Source organism: Rana temporaria, chromosome 8, assembly GCF_905171775.1.
Source record: "Rana temporaria chromosome 8, aRanTem1.1, whole genome shotgun sequence".
NCBI classification, from domain to species: Eukaryota; Metazoa; Chordata; class Amphibia; order Anura; family Ranidae; genus Rana; species Rana temporaria.
The window spans coordinates 34,334,791-34,351,441 of record NC_053496.1 but is presented as its reverse complement, the minus strand read 5'-3'; the positions used below and the strand labels follow the sequence as shown (position 1 = coordinate 34,351,441).

At 43.4% G+C, this 16,651-nt stretch overlaps 1 protein-coding gene across 1 annotated transcript in view; it reads left to right on the top strand.

Annotated features, from left to right (window-relative positions):
- TRUB1 (TruB pseudouridine synthase family member 1) overlaps positions 1-15,858 on the top strand; it is a 39,339-nt gene extending 23,481 nt beyond the window's left edge. Inside the window, exons 7-8 of the mRNA XM_040361536.1 lie at positions 6,760-6,816; positions 15,012-15,858. Of these exons, the coding sequence (XP_040217470.1) occupies positions 6,760-6,816; positions 15,012-15,214 (260 nt within the window). The 3' untranslated portion in view covers positions 15,215-15,858. The remainder of the gene's footprint in view (positions 1-6,759; positions 6,817-15,011) is intronic.
- The last annotated feature ends 793 nt before the right edge of the window (positions 15,859-16,651 follow it).

Genomic DNA, 16,651 nt, shown 5'->3' with positions numbered 1-16,651 from the left:
CAGCATTGATGAGTGTTGGGGGTACATAGTGAATGCAGATATTAATAATACATATATATATATATATATATGTATGTATGTATGTATGTATGTATGTGTGTGTGTGTGTGTGTGTGTGTGTGTGTATGTATGTATTTATATGTGTATGTATGTATGTATGTATATGTGTGTGTATATATGTATATAATATATATATATATTGTATTAATTAATATATTAATATTATTATTAATATCTGCGTGTGTGTAGATAGATAGATAGATAGATAGAGATATAGATATATAATGTCTTTTTATAGTTTAGTGCTTTTGGTAATTACCCTCATGACTATATATTGATCTTCAGCTCGTCAGTGATTTACATTGTGAATGCCCTTGTAAGTCATTCCTCTTGGCAATAAAGGTCCCAGGCAGATTTATTTCTGGGAGGGATTATTTTCTTTGGATGCTCAGAATGGTGGGCACCAAGTCACTTGGGTTAAGGTTTTGTAGATTTGTATTGCACTAGTATACAGGCATACCCCACTTTTAAGTACACATTGGGACCAGAGCATGTATGTAAAACGAAAATGTACTTAAAGTGAAACAATACCTTTTTTGACTTGTAGGGTGTAGTGGGGGGTCAGGGGGTGTAGTGGGGGTGTTAGGAGCTGTAGTTAGGTCTCAGGGGCTGTAGTGGGGGTGTCAGGGGCACACTGGAACAGGGCCGGCTATGCTCTGAGCATCAGCTCCTTCTATTGCGGCTGCAAAATGTACGTACAGTGCTTGTAAGGCACTTTACATACACTTGTGGGTATGTCTTTACTCGCGAGTGTATGTAAAGTGAGTGTACTTAAAGCGGGGTATGCCTGTATGGAGAACTAAGAAGGAGGGTCGAGGGAAAGCATGATACCTGCAGATTCTGCTTTTTCTGCAGGTCTTCCTAACCTTCTGGGTCTCTCGCAGGTCTATGCTGCCTGGACTCTTAAACTTCAATTGTGGTTTCTTGACAGCTGAGGTTCTAGTGTTATCTCAGTCTTAGAATTCAAGGTAGGACAGCTTGGAAAGGTTCCTGTGTTGACTTTTCAATGCACCACATTCATGTAGGGGACAACTGCACCTCCTGCTTCTTCTAGGTCAACAGTAGAACATTCACGGTATCCAGTATCGTCAAGGGTAGGGAGACTCTTTCAGCACTACAGGTTTCTAGACTTTAAAACCTGTAATAAGACACCTGTTATAGATGCATCCTCAGAGGGCAAAAGCCCAGTAGGGAAGACCTTGTAGTAGAAGGTGCTTCAGATATTTAATCTCACGGCTTGCACCAAGAGGACCGCCTTAGCCTGCCGACTGGCTGATTTTGGGTAATAAACCAGATGTCATCTCTAGTACACCCTGCTCCGTGTTTAGAGAACATTAAGGCATCCCATAGATAATTCAGTGTTGCTTTTATTCTTTATTTTTTTTTTTTTTTTATTGTTCAGAACAGGAAACTGGTCCATACGAACTACAACATAAGCAATACAGTGATTTACATCAGCAATTACACATACACAGAGGGAAATAAAGTCTCTGTATCATCTCCTGCCGAAGACATGGACCCAAGCGGTCCAGGGGGAAAATCCCCAGGACGCAACACCCCCCTGCCTCCGGCATATTCTTTATTTTTATTTTAGCAATGGGTTGACGAAAAAATTACTCGCTTTCCCCCCCCCCATCCACACATTTGTGGTGGATGGGGGAACCTTCCCACTGTGCCTTTTGGAGTTTGACATTGGGGAGGGGGGGACTTTTCTGCCATCAGAATACATTGATCAGCGCTGGTGGCTATTGCCGGTGGTGCTGATTGTGCGGATATTTTCCAACAGGGCAGATGTACAGCAGTCAGTCATGTGATCGATTTCTTTACAACCACCCTGCCCATACATGGATTGAAACTTGTCCGGTCCCTGCTGAACTGGCTGAATTTCGAACCATGTATAGCAGGCTTAACGGACACATGGCTAAGCTGTCTAAAGCTCTCTATAAGATCACAAAAATACAAAAAGGATATTTGAAAAAACACTACACCCTTACATCTGCAAAATTGGCTTCCATGTGGGGGAGAAAATTTTCGCGCCAATATCTAAATTAATAAAATATAAAAAAGCTGCAATCTGAAAAATTCTGGGGGACAACCCCAGTATTTGAGACTATGTGAAGGAAAAAAGATGCGCTAATTAAATAAATAAATATGTTATGAAATTCAGTGAATCAACCTCAAACATCTAGAAGTAATTATAAAATAAATAAATAAATAATGGTGGGATAGAAGTGAATATATATACAATAATAAATAAGTGTCCAACAAATGAATAAGACTCCTAGTAGAGGAGATCAAACGAATTGTTGTGCAAAAACAGTCCAAATGATAGTGAAAAGAATTATGCAGGATAAGTCCATAAATCTGTGTAGACTTCCTCCTCCACCAAGGAAATAGAAATAAATCACCGCAAACAAGTGCTCATGGATGGCACCTTACCACAAAAAGTTGATCTCCTTAATCAAAAGGGGATCGCAATAGGCATGGGTTCATATATCATCAGAATCCTTTTAGGTAGATATCAGCAGATCCAGCATACAGCATACAGCCTCATAGAATAAGCCAAAAAAAAAAAAAAAAGGGAGATCGCCATAGTATAATAACGTTTAATAAAATCAAAGTTATAAGACAGGCAACGCCAAATGGCCCCTTACTTGCAAGGTGCCTTAACCCGGCACTGAGGCTGGTCTGCGTTGGATGATTTGGGGGAGAGATCCACGCTCCAGGAAGGGTATAGCGGCGTGCGTTCCACCTGTATGTGAGCGAGGACCAGCAAAGCCGGAACCGGAAGTCCGTAGGACCAATGCGCCTCGACGTACGTTTCGAGATTGACTCGTCGTCAGGAAGCGTCATTGGTCACGCGTATGGGCCATTAATATAGGCCGTCCAATCAGATTGAAGTGGGAGGGACAAAGGATAATGACAGCCTCAGTCCCGCGCCAAGCAACAAATACATACAGCGATGCAATGGCCAATCAAATTATACATCTACAAAAAAGATATGGGCTAATATAAATATGTCACAACAATCCTAGGCTAACAAACAATATTAAATAATGCCTATAATCGGAAACATGTCGGACAATAATATACATAAAATTAAAAATCACATTTAATAATGTTATTATAAAATTGCATAAAAATGCATAAAATAAACTTAAAAATTAAAATATTAAAATATGATAAACCAGACAATAAATTCTATTCGTTGGTTATAAAACAATTTAGATCGAGATCAATGTTTAAACCCAAAGGTCGCATGGTACGCAACCGGTGTAACCATTTGGTTTCGTTCTGGGACACTGTCTTTTTTAGATCTGTACCTCTCCAATGGCTAATTACCCTATCAATGCCATAAAATGTTAAAAATCGTGGGTCTCTATTGTGACACTCATCAAAATGTCTAGATACGCTATGTTTAGGGAATCCCTTAAGAATGTTCGCTACATGCTCATTGATACGCACCTTAAGTTCTCTAGTGGTTCTACCCACATATTGTAACTTGCAAGGACATTCCAGAACGTAAGTCACGTATCTGGAATGGCAAGTTATTAACGGTTCAATGATAAATTGTTCATGTGTAACATAGGATTCAAAACCAAGGCGTTTTTTCCCCACTCTTAGTACTCTTGCATGATCTGCATCTAGTACAATAATAGAATCCTGGGCTATCAAGGAACGTCAGAGGTTTCTCAGGTGGGTCAGGGACATTTTTTGCAATTTTATTGCGTAAACCAGGAGCTCTCCTATAAATAAAGGATGGCTTGGATGGTAAAATTTTGGCCAAATCTGTGTCTTGTAACAGAATAGGCCAGAACTTTTTGACAATCTTCTCTACCCCTTTATATTGTCTATGGGAACCAGAGAGAAAAGGGACTGTATCTGCCCGTTGGGGTCTCTCTCTGGATTCCAATAGGGATTGTCTATCCATCCCAAGCACCTCCTTTTTGGTGCTTAGTAGGGATGATATAGAATAGCCCTTTTCTTCAAACTTTGTAATCAAAAGGTTAGCCTGTTCTTCAAAATCTGTAGTTGAACTACAGTTTCGTCGGATACGCATGTTCTCTTTTTGCCATCGGCGGTGGATCACCTTCCTTGTGGAGTGTCAGTTTTTTCTTTGTTTATTCTCCCTGCTTTCAGCAAATCGCTTTGGATCTTGTTTCCCTGCAGCACTGTATATGCAGAGGAATTGGTGCAGAACAGACCTGTCAAGAGGTACGAGGTTCTGCGTTGTCTCCCGCTATTCCTTTAACATCGCTCTGCATGAACATTGTTGAAGGTGCTGCCTGCCATCTCCCTAATACAAATCCACATATACATAAAACATAGGTTTCTGAATGTTTCACTCTATGGTTGGTTCAGCGTTGTCCTCCTGTGACCTTGTCCCCCAAAAAAATCTGCTGCAGCATAAATGCAGCGTGTGTGTGTGTGTGTGTGTGTGTGTGTGTGTGTGTGTGTGTGTGTGTGTGTGTGTGCGCGCATCTGACCGTGCGGGAGTCACTTAAAACAAACAATGTAACACTACAAAATTCATCATGTGCAGCTACCATCTGCTGCTGGAACATTTTAGCATCTTGGAGCCAGTTCACACCATAGAAATGCAGTCCAGATGGGATCTGGATGCAGTTCTGAATGTGTGTTTTTGGTGCGTTTTTCATGCTTTCTAGTGCACTTTTTCCCCTTTTTAATTTTTTTATTTTTCTTCACCTTAAAGTGGAGTTCCACCCATAAATATAACATTACATCAGTAGTTTTAAAAAAATTTCATTAGTCCTTTAAGAATTTTTTTTTTTTTTTTTAGATGCCTTCAAAGTGTTGTTGCTAGGCAGAATAGTTAATCTTCCCTCTTCCTGCACCTAGGTGCTTAAGCTTCCTAACCTACACCGCACAGACTCCTGGGAATGTAGTGGGTGTAACTTTCCAGGAGTCTGTGCACTCCCCAGTCTCGAAGAATCATGTGACTTGGACAGTACAGGTGCTGAAACCTGATCTGAAACCTATTACACTGCTTGTGCAGCACAGAGCATGTGCGAGATCTGCAAGGCTGAAATCCAGGAAGTCATACAGTCTGGCTTCATGATGCCCACACTTAAGATGGCCCCAGTCAATTTCTATTTTATAAAGTGTCTAAATGCTGTAACAACCTAACAAAACGGACCTTAGTTTACAGACTAACTTTACTAGAATACATTAAGCTTGTGTATTACAGGGGTATTTATATTTAAAAGTGAAATTGTGTCCGGAACTCCGCTTTAAGCCAAGGTTCACATTGGAACGGGTTAGAAATTGTGTAAGTTCACCTGAATTCACACGATTTCTAACCTGGGAATGCAGTCTGACTCCAGCAGCGATTTGACAGACATCTGTGCGGGTTCCTGCACAGATGTCTATACAAATCGCCCCCCTGAAGTCGCCAAAAGTATTACAGGAACGACTTTTGGGAATCGATGCGGCACCGCACCGATTCGGACGGTGCTATTGCTGGCAATAGCCACCATTTTGGCATCTGATTTGACATGCTAAATTGTACCAATGTGAACCTAGGCTCAATGGTGACGTGTGTTCCAGTGCGTTTTTTTTATGCATTCCAGTGCCCAGCTCAAATTTAATGAATCGGGTTTACATCCCCTTTAAGTCTTGCACAGCTGTTCAAGCCCCACGCCTGTAATAAAAATGCTTATTCTGCACACTGTGAGCTTTTCACAACATGCATTAGAAGCTGCAGCAAATCAGATAAAGCCTGCCCCATTTCCTTCCTGGAGGACATCAAGCATCTAGACCAGTGATGGCGAACCTTGGCACCCCAGATGTTTTGGAACTACATTTCCCATGATGCTCATGAACTCTTCAGAGTAGCTGAGCATCATGGGAAATGTATTTCCAAAACATCTGGGGTGCCAAGGTTCACCATCACTGATCTAGACTTTCCTCCCCAGCCTGACTGTCCCTGATCCACTCATTTCATACCTTGGATTTCCGTTGTTTCCCTCATGGAGGGTCGGTGTCACATGTGGGCGTTACCTAGGGGGGGTCTGCATGTAAATGGCCTTCCTCAGGACATGAAAATAAAAAATATAAGCAGAATGAACTTGTATGTTTAAGAAATGATTGTTTTGCAATGATTGGTACCTGCAGTTCCTTAATCTATCCCAACCCAAGATCAAAAATTTAGGGTTGAAAATGTGTTTATTGTTAATTTCACATATATCGGTGAATTCAATAATGTTATATTGCAGCTTATGAGTCTCTAGATGTGTTGCCTAAGTTTTTCTTTACATTTTATTCTCTTATTTTCACCTGATGATCATACTAATAACACACTTCCTGTCCTAGGGTGACAACACTTGTTCTCTGTACTGTATCTATAGAGAATCAGCGTTGCTGCCCTAGAACTACAGAACACCTCTTCTCAATAACCCTCTTCTCAATAACATGGGGGTAGGTTCTGTAGTCTTAGCACGCTTCCTGATAACATTGTTAATATGAGACTACAGAGTGAAATTTAGAGTTTGTGGATGGCTGTCAATACTTAATTACGCATATTTAAATACTGTTTCCTGAACATTATATCACACAGACAAATGAATTATTCAGGCATAACCTCTTATAGACATAAAACAGTTCTGCTCCTATCTCGACTCCAGCTTTGCTTGTACCAAGTCTGCCAATATAATATAATATGCTCTTCTCTCCCCACAGACATCGAGTGTGGAGGCGGATTCTATGTCCGCAGTCTGGTCAGAGACCTTGGCAAAGGTGAGTGCCTTAAAGCGGGCTCCTGCCCAAAGAGCTTAATATTGTATAATCAAAGGATGACACTGTTATTTGGAGCCTGCAGATTCTCCTCTTCCTATGTCCTCTATCCTTTCATATGCCTATTAGTCTATGAATGAGTGTCGCATCTCCACTGAGGATTGTGCCAATGCTCCAACGTCTGTAGTTTCCCTTCCCCCTCCAGTCCCTAGTACTTGAAATATGTTTGAACAGGAATCGGCAACTGGTCAATCAAGATGGATTTGTTTATCCCTGCCATGTTAGGGGTAACCCTCTTACCATGCCAGCTCCTGACCCTATCCGCAGCCGAGCCGATCAGATCGGAGCAGCCAGTAAGTAGAGGTGCACCGAATGGACATTTTTGCTTATACTATTAGCAATGTGTTTAAGAGATTGCAGACATGATACAAGAGATGGTCCGAGGCTGCAGACATTTTTACTGAGCTTTTCTTGCACTAAAGGTGCCAATAATGGCCAACAATAAATTCATATTCATTTAAAGTGGAGGTTCACCCTATAAAAAATTTCTAACATTATTTCCAGCCCAGTTCTGCAAATAAAATGACACTGACCTTTTTTTTTCCCCCTGTTTAGCCATAGAATTCACCGCGGTAGGGAATCCCGCAGGAGTGGGCGTTCCTATTGACATGCTAAACGACGGCGCACACAGCACGTCACGATTTCTCGAAGGAAGCTCGGGTCGGCTCGGCTCTATTCGGCGCCTGCGCACTGGCGCCGAATAGAGCCGACCCAAGCTTCTTTCGGGAAGTCGTGACGCGCTGTGTGCGCCGTCGTTTAACATGCCAATTGATTGGCATGTCAATAGGAACGCCCACTCCCGCGGGATTCCCTACCCGGAAGCCGCGGTGAATTCTATGGCTAAACGATATCTACAGGGAAAAAAAAAAAAAGGTCAGTGTCATTTTATTTGCAGAACTGGGCTGGATATAATGTTAGAAATTTTTTATAGGGTGAACCTCCACTTTAAATTGATGATATTTATTAAAAAGTTGAATAAAATACAATTTTATATATAAATATATTTTTTTAAAACTGTAATTTTTGGTGAGTCCTGCATTTTCGGTATCTAAATTTCCATTCGGTGCACCTCCATTACTTACCACTGACTCTTGCACTTTGCATTATGTAGTACTGACCCCTGCACTCTGCGTTTTATATATACTACTGAACTCGGTTACTCCTCACCCCTTCGCTTTGTGTTACTTACTCCTGACCCAATGGGGTATTCAGGGAGAAGGCGGACTTGTTGTCACCACTGTGCAGATCAGGTGGGGGAAAAAAAGAGGCTTTGGGCATAATTCTAATAGGTAAATACTGTCACTTTGAAAGGTTTCTCAAAAAACAGCGATTTAAAGTGATGCTAAACCCACAACAGTAAAATCCAGTGTGTATATGCAGTAACGCATGCTTTTTCTACGCACTGTGGAACCTAAGGGGTTAATCCTCTGCATTGTGCTAAAAGACTGTTTTGATTCCGTCTTCTCTGATCCTTCCTTTCTTCCACTGTTTCCATTCCATCTCATGATAAGACGGAGCCTTTGGAGCCACATGCTTAGTTTGGTGTGTATTATTAGAGTTTTTTCTTTCTCTGATCACTGCAGGTCAAATCTGCACTGTCCAGACAGAGGGTCCTGCAGCATCATTGGACACTCGGAGTAGAATGAGAACTCCTCATACAAGCTTTAACCAGACAGTGATAGAAGTCGCAAGATTGCTATATTCTGTACTGCTGATGAGAAAATATATTTACCGTATTTATCTTGCTATAACGCGCCCCGGCGTATAGCGCGCACCCCCGAACTTGAAGGAAAATTCCTGGAAAAAAAAAAATACTTAGTTTGCATGCCCCTCGTCGGTGTCTTGTCCATCGGCGACCTCGTCCGGTCCGGCGTACTTCTGCAGCCATCGTGGTGTCCTCCCCGCTTCCCGCGCTGTGTTTGAACCACTGTGCCGACATATACCGTGCGCAGTACACTCGGGTATAGTCGGGCAGGCTCGGCTACTCTCGCGTAAAGGACGTACAGGACGTGACCGCGAGAGGAGCCGAGTCTGCCTTACTATACCCGAGTGTACTGCGCTCGATATATGTTGGCGCAGTGGTTCAAACACAGCACGGGTATCGGCGTATATCGCGCACACGCTATTTTGCCCTGATTTTCAGGGCAAAAAAGTGCGCAGTATACGCCGATAAATACGGTATTTAGCAGTTTATATTTACTAAAATAATTGCATTACCCTGTTCTGTGTACTGTGGGAGACCAGATATAGTGACTGCAGGCTGCTGGGTTTAGTATCACTATAAGATTTATCTGGTACTGCTGCTGTTTGTATAGTTTACTTTAGAGTGTCAATTTGATATGTCAACAAATATAAATAAATAAAAAAATGATATATATATATATATAATAAATATATATATATATATAATAAATATATATATATATATATATATATATATATATATATATATATATATATATATATATATATATTTATATATTTATAATTTTGCTTGGGTATTTACATGTCTGACAAAAATACAGTGCAAATGAATGGAATCAGTTGTGGCCTCCATTGCACTTGTTATAACTAGGTCAGCTAGGCTTTTCCTGCCATAGGTGTTATTGGCCCTATGAAGTCCCTCTAGTCTCAGGTGTGCTTATTATTCTACATTGGTTACCTCTTGGATGAAGCCGATTGTTGGCCTCATACATGGGGTGTCAGAGGAAGAATATTGATTTTTGCTATCTGCAGTCCTTATGAAAGGTCGGCGGATCTTCCTATCTTATGTTCCTGGCTGCTATTGGCCCCCCCGACCCAGATATTCACCTCCCTGCTGCTGCTTGCAAACACAGCGCTTCTTGGAACGCAGGTGAGTCATGTGTTCTGTATGCTTTCCTCTCCTGGCTGGAAAGGTTGCTTGGTCTGTTATCGGCTTGTCCCAGCCCAACGGCAAATTCACCTCCTCTATCCAATTCACCGTTTTGTCTTTAGTGCAGATAGGGCATGCATCAATTTTATAGCCCCTTATGGCCTCTGTTGGGGCTCCTGTTCCCCCCCCCCCCCCCCCAAAAAAAATAATTCAAAGTGGCCTAAAGGGGAAATTTATTCCTCCTCCTTCTTTTTTTTTTTTTTTTTTTTTTATTTATTTATATATATATATATATATATATATATATATATATATATATATATATATATATATATATATATATATATATATATATATATATATATATATATATAATATAGCGCCCGTGCAGCTTTCTCATCACTTTGTGACATGCCCCAGAGCATGCCATCTCCTATGCCGCAAAGTGCCAGCTCCAGACAGTTACGGAGCACTGTGTGGAGCCAGCACTCTTTTTTCCCCCTGATATGAGACTTCCAGGTAAGTATTAAAGGGTGACAGCAGCAGCTCTGATGATTGAGCTGTGAGATGTCCAATAGAATGACTTGCAGCACAGAGCTGCCTGCGCCTACCTCCCTCTGCCAAAGTCCGATGGGATGCTGGAGAGAGACTGCAAGAAGGAATGACATTGGGCATCTGATGCTTGATGTAAATCTGTTTAGGGTCGAGGCCAGGGCCGCATGCAGGAGCACTGGCTTGTACCCTTCACCCCATAGCTGCCTGAAGATACATTTACATCTTAGGTAACCTTATTAATGGTGACCATTATCAATATGGTGACCATTATCAATAAGTAACTCTTTTTGGATCTGTGAAAAATCTGTCTAAATGAAAACTATTGGATGTGAAAATATTTCAAATCCAGGCAGATATATGTAAAAAAAAAATACAAGTTAAAGCATTACTAAACCCAGTAATATTAAAATGGTCCAACCCAGAGGCGTTGCTAGGGGGGTGCGGTCCGCCCCGGGTGACACCATCCCGATTTAAAAAAAAAAAAAACATGCTGACATGTGGGGGATTTGACTGAAGGGGTGGGGGGGATGTACTAAGGGGGTGTTTGCACTGAGGGGGGGGGTGTTTGCACTGAGGGGGGGGGGTGTTTGCACTAAGGGGGGGGGTTGCACTGAGGAGGGGGGGTTGCACTGAGGAGGGGGGGTTGCACTGAGGGGATGTCTGCACTGAAGGGGGGTCTGTGTAACATGCAGGGGCCCAGAGGTGCAGGTGGCTGTGTAATGTAAAAGGGGTGCAGTGATGCAGGTTGCTGTGCAATGTAAAAGGGTCCAGAGGGCTGTGTAATGTAAAAGGGTCCAGAGGTGCAGGGGGCTATGTGATGTAAAGGGGTGCAGAGGTGCAGGCGGCTGTGTAATGTAAAAGGGGTGCAGGGTGCTGTGCAATGTAAAAGGGTCCAGAGATGCAGGGTGCTATGAGATGTAAAGGGGTCCAGTGATGCAGGGTGCTGTGTAATGTAAAGGGGTCCAGAGGTGCAGGGGGCTATGTGATGTAAAGGGGTCCAGTGGTGCAGGGGCTGTGTAATGTAAAGAGGTGCAGGGTGCTGTGTAATGTAAAGGGGCCCAGGGGTGCAGGGTGCTGTGTAATGTAAAGGGGTCCAGTGATGCAGGGGCCTGTGTAATGTAAAGGGGTCCAGTGATGCAGGGGGCTGTGTAATGTAAAGGGGGCCAGTGATGCAGGGTGCTGTGTAATGTAAAGTGGTCCAGAGGTGCAGTTGTGGAGAGGGGTACACAGTAGTAACAAAAAGATATTGAAGGATACAGAGGTATGCAGGGGGCACAGTGGGGTGTTTTTAAATGTTAACGTGTGGGGGGGGGTGCCAGATATTGGATCTGCCCCGGGTGCCAAATGCTCTAGATACGCCTTTGGCCTATAGGCTCCTGAGATGTGAATTCCGGTCCTGGAGAAAGAGAGGTGGGGGAGGGGACAAAGAAAAATGGAGAGAAAGAAGGGATAGAACGAACAAGAAAGATGGATAGGGGGAGAGAGAAAAGGGGAAGAAAGGAGAACAGAAAGCAAACAGTAGGGTAAAAAATATTTGAAAAATGTTATTGGGGGGGGGGTGACACCATATTTTACCGCACCAGGTGACACCAACCCTAGTGACGCCACTGGTCCAACGGCCCCCCCACAGTGCCCAGAGCTTATAAATCATCTTTTTACATTAAAATACTGTCACTATATACCTTTTTTGGATAATCTGTATACCAAATTCAGTGATGAACTGCACAATCCAGGGAGGATTTTCACTACATGCGTTTTGTCAATAGCATGTGACCTGGCTAGCTCTGAGAACAAGAAACTGTTCTCTCCAGCATAGAAGACACAACTGAGCATGTGCAGGCTGAGGTTGGCTACCTTGCCTGGTCTTTCTAAGGTAGACATTGCAGGAGGGAAGGATTCGTGCATACAGGTTAAAACAGCCTTTTTCCACAATGCAGCGGATTAACCCCTTAAGTTCTGCAGTGAGTATAACTAGCATGCTATGCTGCATATACACACTGATTTTACTGTTGTGGGTTTAGTAACACTTTACACTTTAATGCATCAGTAATTTTTTTTTCTAAATAAAAGCAGTGTAAGTATCTAAATCTGACCTGGTATCAGCATCTTTCAGTTGCTGTACAGCAGGGGTCCAGTGGTGAGGAAGGAAAAGCAGCACAAGGAGCCAGTCAGTTGAGCTGCAGTGTGTTGATGAGGAACATGCTGATAGGACAGGAGGGAGCATAACTAAAGCCTAAACTTTGACTTTAGTTTTGGATGAAGTAGAGAAGGGTTGGAGCCTTTGTGTCAGTTTTTTGTCTGTGTCTCATTGGAATGATTTCACCTTACTTTCAGTCCAAAAGACACAACAGAAAGTGTGGAAAATCTGATGTCACTGGGGGTCCCCGCTGGAAGATTTCTCTCTTGTCTTCCTAATAAAAAGTGTTTTTTCCTTTTTGTATGCACTTTGCAGGGGTCTTTCTGGGATAAATCAAAGGAAGATTTATTTATTTTGGACACTGATCTGCAGCGCAAAATAGTCCAAACCCACCTAGGCAGGCTGAGACTTGTAGTTCGCAAAGGCTGAAGAAACAGTACATTATGGAGGTTTTTCACTTTAAGAACAGTCCAGTAAAGATAACTTTAAGATCAGTCCAGAGGACACTCTTGAAGAATAAGGTTTAACATCTGCGTATGGAAAGGCTTCTTCACAGTAAGAGCTGTGCAAGTGTGGAATAGACATCTCAGAAACTAGTTCTAGTCGGCTCAATTTTTTATTTTATTTTTTAAACCTGGATGCATTCGAACAGGGTTAGGCAACCATTAAGTGGTTGAAATCTTTCTTAACAACATGAAAAAGATCATCAGGGTTTGGCGACTTTTTATATAATACATTTTTTTTTTTTTTTTTTTTTTTAGAAAAAATAAAAAGCAAACCTCCAAATAATAGCAAGGATGGCATGAAGAAAACTATATAAAAATATAAGAAAACAAACATCCCTGTAAATATATTAATGTAGCCAACCTTAGAATTTAGCTTCAGTGAGAAACTTGGCATTAGGTCTTTCGGATGGTGGTTTGACAGTGTCAGCAGGGCAGTGGACCGTATGTTGGCAGTGTCAGCAGGGCAGTGGACGGCCAGTAAGCAGTGGGGCAATGGACGGACATTATGCAGTGGACAGTTGGTATGCAGTGGATTGTCAGTATGCAATGGGTGGCTAATAAGCAGTGGGTGGCTAATAAGCAGTGGATTGTCCGTATGCAGTGGGTGGCTAATGAGCAGTGGATTGTCAGTATGCAGTGGGTGGCCAGTAAGCAGTGGGGTAGTGGACAGACAGTAAGGGGCGGCAGTGAACAGTCAGAACGCTGTGGACGGGTAGTATGCTGTGGGTGGCCAGTAAGCAGTGAGTGGATGGTTAGTATGCAATGTGTGGCCAATAAGCGGTGGGGCAATGGATGTGCTCAGTACAGCAGACTTTTGCACGCAGGGATGCACTTGAGAGAAGGGATCAGGGATCAGTGCTGCACGCTTAGTATGTTCGTTCCCTGCGCCTCTAATGGGCCGTACACACGACCGAACATGTCTGCTGAAACTGGTCCGTGGACCAGTTTCAGCAGACATGTTCGGTCGTGTGTAGGCCCGAGTGGACAGGATTCCAGCATACATTTGCCCGCCGGGCCTTTTTCCAGCGGGCAAATATTTCTGGACTTGTTTTAAAACAGCCCGCTAGAATCCTGCCCGCTCGGACATGTTCGGTCGTCTGTACAGACCTACTGTACATGTCCGAGCGCCCACCATCCCTCGCATGCGTCGAATGACTTTGACGAATGCGTGGAAGCATTGAACTGGCAGGGCCCCGCGTATTGTTTACGTGCGGTTTTTTGTATGATGGTGAGTACAGTCACCATACAGAAATCCCCGGGCAGACATGTACGGTGAAAACGGTCCGGCGGACCGGTTTCATCGTACATGTTTGGTCATCTGTACACGGCCTTAGAAGCAGTTTAGATCTGGGTCGGTAAGCCATGGAGGGGATCTACCCATCTGCAATCGATGGTTGGCTGAAACCCCACCCCCTGCACTAGAATATAAATGGATGTTAACACCTATAAGTAATAACACCAGAGATTGTTGATCCAGGAAATATCCAGCTGACTTGGAGGGTTAGGAAGAATTTTTTTTCCTGTTGGGAAAAAAATCGGACAATGCTTTTATAAGGGTTTTCAACTGTGGGTATAGTGTTTTGTAAATGCAGGTTTTTCGTTGATAGAGATAGAGATAGAGATGGAGATAGAGATAGAGATGGAGATAGAGATAGAGATGGAGATGGAGATAGAGATAGAGATAGAGATAGAGATAGAGATAGAGATAGAGATAGAGATAGAGATAGAGATAGAGATAGAGATAGAGATAGAGATAGAGATAGAGATAGAGATAGAGATAGAGATAGAGATAGAGATAGATTTTTACTTCTTGTCTTTTTCCAGCATAACGCTGATCCTCGGTAGAATTTTTCTTCCAACCTCACCCATCCCCTACTACTCTGGGCATAAACGGATAAACCTTCCCCCACCCTTGACAGTCTCTAATCCCGCATTAGCGAAGCACCGCGTCTGCCAGTTCAGACCCTCCCGGCTCATCGAGATGATTTTCAGCTGATGAGAGTTAAATCCTCAGACATTGATAATTTCACAGTGTTGGTGTTTGTGGTTTTCATGTCATTTTTTTTTTTCCCCCTTTCCCTGACAGCCCTGTCAAGTTGTGCCAGCGTGAAGGAGCTGATCCGCACCAAGCAGGGTCCCTTCACATTGGAGGAGCACGCGCTCAGAGAGGACAGCTGGAGCATTGAACAGGTCGCCCAGTCCTTACAGGAGTATTCCCAACTTCTGCCGGAAAAGCCAGGGGCCAAACGGCTTAGAACAGAGGAGGAGCGCGAGCCTGCCGGAGAGTGACACTGGATGGCCGCTTTATAAACTGTCCACATGTGAATTGCACATCCAGATAGATAACGAAAGAAGCCCTTCAAAAGAGATTTCAATCTGGCAGATTCATGAGCTTCCTGGGAATTAGTTTTGAAGACTCATTTATCAGCATCATTGGTGCTTCAGGAATTGGGTAGCAGAGCAGTGTAGGAAACCTTCATATTGAAGGAAAATACATTTCCCCTTCATGATACATGGACACCCCTAAATAGAGAACAATCATTATTATACACGATTTATATAGCGCCAACAGTTTACGTAGCGCTTTACAATATAAAAGGGAGACAATAAAATACAAGAGGATTATGAGGGCCCTGCTCCAAAGAGCTTACAATCTAATAGGACGGGGCAGGTGGTACACGGGGGCCATTCACTTATTGGCACCAAACCCTAACCTATAGTACCTGCTTGTTTTATAACATGTTCTTTTTCATATGTTATTATCTTTGAATACTAATTGTCATGCTCTGTGCAGCAACTCCAACCACATTACCAAAAAAGGCGTCCTTTTACCCAAAAACTTTAAGCACCACTGGGATATAATGTATTTTCTTTTCCATAGCATTCATTAAAGTGTATCTGTAGCCAATTTTTGTTTTTGGCGGTAGAACCACGTCAGGATTTTTTATTTTTTTTTGGCTGCCTGTTTCCCCAATGGGTAGAATTCCCTTCACTTCCTGTCCAAGAGACAACAGAAAGTTAATCTCCTCCAAAGAATGAGCCGTCCTCCCTTAGGGCTCCTTCACCCCTACCCCATTAAAGTGGTTGTAAAGTCTCATGGTTTTTCATATTAATGCATTCTTTACATTAAGGTGAAAATCCTTTATGTGCTACAGCGCTTCCCACCCCAAGCCCGATCTGATCCAGTGATGTGTGCAAGCTCAGCGGCTCCAGCAGCTGTCTATCGTCATTGGACAGATTGATAGCAGTAGGAGCCATTGGCTCCCACTGCTGTCAATCAAATCCTGTGGCGTGGGGGGCTTTAATGGATGCAGCAGCGTGACCTGGAAGCGAGCCCGCATGGGTGCACCCAGGGAAAGCGGCTTTCCGTGGGGGCACCCGATGAAGAGGAGGGGCCTGGAGTGCCGGCAGAGGACCCCCTGAAGAGGATTGGGGCTGCACTGTGCAAAACGATTGCACAGAGCAGGTAAGTATAACATGTTTATTTTTATTTAACTACTTGCCAACCTGCTGCCGTCGTTTTACGGCGGCAGGTTGGCTCCCCTGCGCGAGAGCCCGTAGCTCTACGTCGGCTCTCTCGCAGGCTACTAGGGGGGGGCGCTCGCCCCCGAGTCCCGTGCGCGTGCCCGGCAGGCGCGATCGTTGCCGGGCACCCGTGATCGCTCGTTACAGAGCGGGGACCGGGAGCTGTGTGTGTAAACACACAGCTCCCGGTCCTGTCAGGGG